Source organism: Pseudoliparis swirei, chromosome 6, assembly GCF_029220125.1.
Source record: "Pseudoliparis swirei isolate HS2019 ecotype Mariana Trench chromosome 6, NWPU_hadal_v1, whole genome shotgun sequence".
Taxonomy (NCBI): domain Eukaryota; kingdom Metazoa; phylum Chordata; class Actinopteri; order Perciformes; family Liparidae; genus Pseudoliparis; species Pseudoliparis swirei.
In genome coordinates this window covers 8,289,072-8,296,859 of record NC_079393.1, presented here as the reverse complement: position 1 = coordinate 8,296,859, position 7,788 = coordinate 8,289,072, and the positions used below count along the sequence as shown (strand labels likewise).

At 41.9% G+C, this 7,788-nt stretch overlaps 1 protein-coding gene across 1 annotated transcript; it reads left to right on the top strand.

The window, feature by feature from the left end:
• Nucleotides 1-394: 394 nt before the first annotated feature.
• Nucleotides 395-2,747, top strand: LOC130195551 (kinesin-like protein KIF2A). The gene is made up of 4 exons (XM_056417142.1): nt 395-625; nt 1,358-1,459; nt 1,737-1,872; nt 2,337-2,747. Exons 2-4 carry the CDS (start codon nt 1,418-1,420, stop codon nt 2,423-2,425), a joined length of 267 nt encoding a protein of 88 aa, XP_056273117.1. The 5' UTR covers nt 395-625; nt 1,358-1,417; the 3' UTR covers nt 2,426-2,747.
• Nucleotides 2,748-7,788: the final 5,041 nt, after the last annotated feature.

Below are 7,788 nucleotides of genomic sequence, written 5' to 3'. Positions count from 1 at the left end.
TTAATTGCGGTAAAATATTTTAGTGCGTTAACGCGGCCAAATTAATCGCATAGATTAACGCGTTAACGCTGACAGCCCTAATTTAAATTCATCCTCCCCATGACTGTAAATATGAAGTGGACATCGTCTCCGTAATGTCACCCGTTGGTTTGTGGACTACGGTTTTGAAGACTCAAATTCGACATTTTGGCCGGCGCCATCTTGGTATTTTGCAGCCAGATGTGACACATGAGGGTGGAGCATCACTTCATCCCAACGTTAGTGGAACGGCTGCCTCTTTTTTCTCTTAATTTGCATTAAATGTTTCCTCCATTTTTAGTATTTGTTGACGTTGACCCGCTTTTATTTTTCCAGGCTTTATCGCTCCTCAACGTGTGTGTGTGTCCCAACATGTCGGCACCCTGCATGAAGCTCCCGTCCCACTTTACTTCCAAACCTCAGTCGTCGTTTCAATCGTCCCGTTTTTTAACTTTTCAGGGCGAAGGAACTGGCGGTGGAACCTGAAGGGGCGTCGGCCCTCTGCCAGGGGGCGGGGCACGTGGACCAGCTGGACCTGCTGGAGGACCAGTGGGCCGTCGGCAGTTCTCCACAGAGAGACGACCTGAAGCTGCTCTGTGAACGCAACGTAAGACTCGCTTCACTTTCTCTCCGAACCGGACTCACATTTACTAACTGTCCGTTATTTGGGAAACTGGAGGTTCTGTAATAAAATCTCTATACGCCCACAAGTTTAGAACTACCTCAACGACTCCTGAAATATCGCCAATTTTCTGACAATAATTTGATAAGAATATGAAATTAACCAAATACCTGACTATCTGACAATTGTTATTTGTAGCCTTAAAGCGCACAAAGTTCTTCATGGATTAAAATTAAAACACTTTAAATTGTAGAGGTTCATGACCAGTGGTCCCCAAACTAAGGCCCGTGGGCCGGATGCGGCCCGCCTCCACATTTGGCCCGGCCCCCTGGACAAAATTGATTGTTTTATTATTATTATTTCATAAATAGTGTTATTTATTTGCTGACTTTTTTTTCTGTGAAGATCCCGGAAAGGTTATTAATATTTAGTTATGTGGCTTTCAGGAAAACAATAAATGTTTACATTTAGGCACCCCTGCCATCGTTACACTTTCTCTGTTACACACTGACCCCGCCCCCATAAGAGAAGGGAAAAGTTATGTGGCCCCCACAGGAAAAAGTTTGGGGACCCCTGTTCATGACGGTGGATCTCCTGCTGCCACAGTCTCTCTCGTCATGGAATCGACTGCCGAGTCGTTGCTTCAACAGACGTGTTTCAGCTCATTTTCTTTTGGGGTCTCCAAACAGTCGGTAAAACAAAGCGTGTCCTCTGCAGGTGGAGGAGGTTTCCCCGCAGCTCTTCACTTTCCATGAAGCCGTCTCTCAGCTGGTGGAGATGGAGGAGGAGATCCTGGAGGACCACAGGGACGTTTTCCAGGTACGGTGTGTGTGTGTGTGTGTGTGTGCGTGCAGTGGATAGTGTGTGTGAGATGTGTAGAAACCAGAGACGGATGCAGAGTATTTAATTTCATTTATTCATTTACAACTGCTGCAAGATTCAATAGTTTACAACTGAAACTGACCTTGACTTTGAATAAAATGTCCACACACACACACACACACACACACCATATCTAATGTCTATGTCATCATCAGGCTCACGTCTTCCAGTTTTTTGAACTTTCATGATGTTGGTGTTAAATCTGTCCTTCCAGGAGTCGATCCGCTGGCTGGAAGACGAGAAGGTGCTCATGGAGATGACGGAGGCGGTGGACTACGACGTCGAGTTCTTTGCAACCCAACTAGAACTGATCCTGGACCAGAAGATCCGGATCCTCACGGAGCTGGGAGGTAAATATCACTCTGAAGCTCCTGCCGGACGGGGCAGATCCCGATACTTTAATCCGTGTCCTCTCGGGACATCGGAGCAATTTAAAAGAGATTATTTATAAAGCGAATATGATTGTTGTGAATTAAAAAGACACACGCCATATTTCCTGATAAAACCTGGTATGAGAAGAAAATACTCATGTTTTGTACTGTGAGGAACTTTTATCTGGTCCTGAACCAATCTCAGTTTAGTCCTGGTCCTCTATAGACCTCCATCAGTAAACAAGAGAACCAGAACCAGGACTGAGTGCCAGACCGTCAGACCCTCCTGAAGTCAAATGAGAGGTTTTCTAAAGGGAGTCTGGTTCTGAGACACTACCACTTTAGTCCACAGGGGGCGCCAGAACCAACACAAAGTCCCTTGCAGTTAAATGTACTTGTTGACGTTCCTCCTCTGGTAACCTGTGACGTTGTTCTTCTTTCAGTTAAAGTCAAGTCTTTCCGGTCCACACTCATGGAAGAGGAGCAAGCCAGCAAGATGATCAACCCGAGGACGGCTCACGCACTATTATAGACGCACATAATGCATATATATTTATTTCCCTGTCATGTTGACGAAGGCCTTCCTGCCACTGAGGAGGTTCAGAGCCGCTGATGCTCAGCTGTGATTTTTTGTTGTTGATTTCCTGTCTTCTGTGTGTTTGGTCTCTTTGCTGTACAGTCGCTTCCCATCATGCATCTGTCCATCTGTAAAACCAAAGGGCAGACTTTGCTCTCTCTCCTCCTGTGAGCTGTTACAAGGTTTTGTATGTGTGATGAGTCACAAGTGCTTCATTATAATAAATAAATAAAAGGTGAATAATTATTTGTTTAGAATACATTTTTTCAAAGAGTGATATAGCTTATCCTACATTTTTTTATGAACAACTTTTGCCATTTTGTGCAATATTTGGATTATATTCTTGTTCCCCGCCCTTGTTTTATTCGTCAATAGTTTGTTTTTAGAGTTAAAGGATGAGGCATTCAACTAGTTAAAAGACCAAAACTAGTATGTCAACTCATTACTTCTAGCTTTTCTAAATATATTCGACAAAGCATCGTGATTTCCTCAAACTACAACACTAGTTTTCTCAAACTAAAAGAGAATACGGCATTTGTTCGACTATTTTTAGCTGCGGATAAATAAACCCGTGTTTTGATGCATTTTTAACGGTTTTGAAAACCGCAAATGTATTTTTTAAATGTGAATATAATTTAATAAAAAAGAAATATTATATTATAAGTGACATTTAGTTTCCTGATGGAAAATAAAACCGCAGTGAAAAGGCGCAGGGTGAGGTGGTAGTACTCTGCCGCCCCTGCAGGGGGCGCTCGTGAGCCAACGGGTACTTGTTACTGATTCTTCTTCGCAGAGGCGCCAGGCGAGTCCGTTGGTTTTTGTATTTAGTTACGTCAGACCGCCAAAATGGAAGAGGATTATTATATATCTAAGCTTAAACATGTCTCAAAACTGGACTTTCAGTCAAAAGTGGACGTGATTACCACAGGTAGACCAACGCCGGAGCTAAAAGGTTTGCTTCAAACTTTTTCTTACCTTTACGTATCTGTAATATGTACCGTGTGTGTTGTGTGAAGAATGCTGATGAGACATGAAATAACCAGTAGCCAATTGAATAAGCTACCCTTTTGGGCTTATATATTTATAAATCTGACACTAAAGGAGTCAGTGCCTCACCAACCATGAACATCTGCACGTCACTGATATATATATATATATATATATATATCATAATATGTGTATATATCAGTGGCGGGCCGTCAGGGCCAGCAAGGCCTTCTCTGCTGGCCTAAACATCATCAGAATATATATATTTTTTTCGAAATATATTTTCCCACAAATATGTATTCAATTATTTCCCAGAGTAAGAGTTATTCTCTTAATTTCATAGCGTTCCTCTTGGTTGCGCTGCTGCCAGACCCAGGTTGAGATTTGGAGGGCTGGTCTTTATGTTAGATCTTTTATCCAATCATATTCAGCCATCGTGTGTTGCCAGGGGGCTAAAATCTGCCCTTAGGCCTTCAGAATCAACATTGCGGGCGCTGGTAGCTTCAAGTGAATGGGAATGACAATGTTGTGTCAACCAATCAGCTTTAGAGTTGGCTCCTCTAGGCCTTCTAGAAGGCCCCGGAACCGGCACAGGAGCAGCGAGCAGGCGGACTGCTGCACGTCTTTTGATTGGATTACCAATATTGAGAGGCGGGGCCTATGGGCAGGTAAATGCAAAACCTCAGAACTAGGAAACTGAATTTGATAAAGGAATTAATTCGCGGACTACAAAGCTGTTTTTTCAACCCACAATGAGGAAAGAAAGAAGGATGGATTTTGTGTTCAAATAATCAGTCTTTGGTGAGTAGGCATACAATGCATTCTATTTTTTATTAAATGTGTAGGCCTATGTATGTTTGGCACAAAATAAAATGGCAAATAGCCTATGTTGCAAATTATTTGTTTTCTTTCTTTTATTTTCAGTGAATAGTTATGTGTCTTTATCATCACGGTGAAACTGCTTTGGGTGCGACAATGCCCTGTTTAGTGAACAAACTAGTGCAAGTGACTTTTTTTTCTTCTCCGTCCGATCGCGCATTCTGCAGCGCAGCGAGAGCCGAAAAAAATGACATGCTGTTGTTGTGTAGATACGATCAACATCAGACGGCTGTTTAGTTTAGTTTAATAAATGAACAAAGACGTGCTATAGAGAAAATGATGGGGCGGGCCAATTTTAAAATGTCATGCGATCTACCAATACTACTACCGATCGACCGGTAGGTCGCGATCGACGTATTGAGCCCTGGTCTAGATCCATGGCGGCATCATAATGATAGTAATAAGAGGTGGATTAATTCGGGTGGGACTGTGTAGGACCTCACTGAAGGCCCAGGCCCACGGCCCGCCACTTGTATATATATACGGATATGTATATATTAGTGCTGTGAAAAATAACGCGTTAACTCAGTTAAATAAATTACAGGTTTAACTTCGTTATTTTTTTTAACGCATTTAACGCATGCGCAGAATGAGCTTCCAATCCGTCTGTTGTTGGTCGTCTCTAACCAGCAGCATGTCATTCTGTCTCTACGTGTCACGTTAACACGACTCCGATCCCCGTCTCGCCGGATGCCGGCGTGTGTGCGCACATCGGGAAAAGTCACTTGCACCAATGTTTTAATGCAGGGGTGCTCAATATGTCGATCGCGTTGCCGCAGAGTTCGATGCCGCTTCGCGCATGAAAAGTCACTAGCACCCTCTAACTGTTACTCATAAATGTAGTCAAACAAAGGAGCAAATCACCGTGTTCATGGTCTGGCAAAGACGCGGTCTCCTGGCTTCAACACTGTCAAAAAAGTTTTTTTGTAAAACTTTTTACCTTTTCTGATTCCGCTAGCTCTTTGCTAACTTCCGCTAGTATTTCCGCTAATACCTCCGCTAATACATCTACTTAGAAAGTGTATTATGTACGTTTTCTCCGTCGAAATGTTGCAAGACCCGACTTGCTTCATTGATCGCGACTTTAGACATTGTGTGTTAGGCTCCTTGTGAAAAATTATTACGAAATAAAATAAATGTATATGTTCTTTGCAAAGATGAGGATATGTTGAATGTTGGGATACCAAACATGTCCATGTTTATTGACGTGGTCTGCGTGTGAGCGAGCCGCTTAAAGGGAGGGTCTTAAGGACGCATCCTCAGTGGAGTGGAAGAGGTTAACCCTCCTTACATTTACTAACATATTTTACCCTCGGGGTCAATTTGACCCCAGCAATTAAAACCTACAGAAAATTATTAGAATTAATATTGCTTCCCAAGTTTAAGTGTGAGGTACTTTATGTTTGTTTGTTGTTGACCTAAATAGCCCTTTAAATAAATAAAAGTTGATATTTCTTATAAGTTTGACACAGTGAAAATAGCCTGGTCAAATTGACCCCAAAGAACACACATTAAACATTGAATGGGGTCAAATTGACCCGAAGGTAACAGGAGGGTTAAACATTCTGTTTAGGATGAAGATGTATTAATGTTCCATATGGAATCACAAATAACTGCTGAGTTGCAGCACCATTGTATAGAAGAATGTATAAATGTATATATCCGTCTTTTGTCATAAATCTCTATGTTCTCACAAAATATACTGAGAATATCGGTAATATGTGATTAATCATGATTAATCCACAGAAACCTGTGATTAACCCGATTAAAATTTGTAATCGTTTCACAGCCCTAGTATATATATATATATATATAATGTGTGTATGTACACTACCGTTCAAAAGTTTGGGATCACTTAGAAATGTCCTTATTTTTCAAAGAAAAGCATTGTTTTTTCAATGAAGATAACATTAAATCAATCAGAAATACCCTCTATACATTGTTAATGTGGTAAATGACTATTCTAGGTGGAAACATCTGGTTTCTAATGAAATATCTCCAGAGGTGTATAGAGGCCCATTTCCATCAACTATCACTCCAGTGTTCTAATGGTACATTGTGTTTGCTCATCGCCTTAGAAGACTAATGTCTGATTCGAAAACCCTTGTGCAATTATGTTAGCACAGCTGAAAACTGTTTTGCTGATGAGAGAAGCTATACAACTGGCCTTCCTTTGAGCTAGTTGATTATCTGGAGCATCACATTTGTGGGTTCGATAAGACTCTCAAAATGGCCAGAAAAAAAGAACTTTCATGTGAAATTCGCCAGTCTATTCGTGTTCTTAGAAATGAAGGCTATTCCATGCGAGAAATTGCAAAGAAACAGAAAATTTCCTACAGCGGTGTGTACTACTCCCTTCAGAGAACAGCACAAACGGGCTCTAACCAGAGCAGAAAGAGAAATGGGAGGCCCCGGTGCACAACTCAGCAAGAAGACAAGTACATTAGAGTCTCTAGTTTGAGAAATAGATGCCTCACAGGTCCTCAACTGGCAGCTTTAATGGTACCAGAAAACGCCAGTATCAACGTCGACAGTGAAGAGGCGACTCCGGATGCTGGCCTTCTAGGCAGAGTGGCAAAGAAAAGCCATATCTGAGACTGGCCAATAAAAGAGAAGATTGGTATGGGCAAAAGAACACAGGCATTGGACAGAGGAAGATTGGAAAAAGGTGTTATGGACAGATGAATCCAAGTTTGAGGTGTTTGGATCACACAGAAGAACATTTGTGAGACGCAGAACAGGTGAAAAGATGCTGGAAGAGTGCCTGACACCATCTGTCAAGCATGGTGGAGGTAATGCGATGGTCTGGGGCTGCTTTGGAGCTGGTAAAGGGAGATTTGTACCAGGTAAAGGGATTTTAAATAAGGAAGGCTATCACTCCATTTTGCAACGCCATGCCATACCCTGTGGGCAGCGCTTGATTGGAGCCAATTTCCTCCTCCAACAGGACAATGACCCAAAGCACACCTCCACATTGTGCAAGAACTATTGAGGGAACAAGCAGGCAGCTGGTATGCTGTCTGTAATGGAGTGGCCAGCACAGTCACCAGATATCAACCCCATTGAGCTGTTGTGGGAGCAGCTTGACCGTATGGTCCGCAAGAAGTGCCCATCAAGCCAATCCAACTTGTGGCAGGTGCTTCAGGAAGCGTGGGGTGAAATTTCAACAGATTACCTCAACAAATTAACAGCTAGAATGTCAAAGGTCTGCAATGCTGTAATTGCTGCAAGTTTGAAGAAAAAAATTAATACTTCAAATACAAATCATTATTTCTAACCTTGTCAATGTCTTGACTATATTTTCTATACATTTTGCAACTCATTTGATAAATAAAAGTGTGAGTTTTCATGGAAAACACGAAATTGTCTGGGTGATCCCAAACTTTGGAACGGTAGTGTATATATGTGTATACATCTGTATACACGTGTATTTAGATGTATTTGTGAAATGT

What these genes read in the sequence shown, in the direction of transcription:
- LOC130195551 (XM_056417142.1), top strand. Translation starts at nt 1,418, where the DNA reads ATGGAGGAGGAGATCCTGGAGGACCACAGGGACGTTTTCCAG. An exon ending in ACCACAGGGACGTTTTCCAG is followed by an intron (nt 1,460 to 1,736) that starts GTACGGTGTGTG and finishes CTGTCCTTCCAG; the next exon opens with GAGTCGATCCGCTGGCTGGA. An exon ending in GATCCTCACGGAGCTGGGAG is followed by an intron (nt 1,873 to 2,336) that starts GTAAATATCACT and finishes TTCTTCTTTCAG; the next exon opens with TTAAAGTCAAGTCTTTCCGG.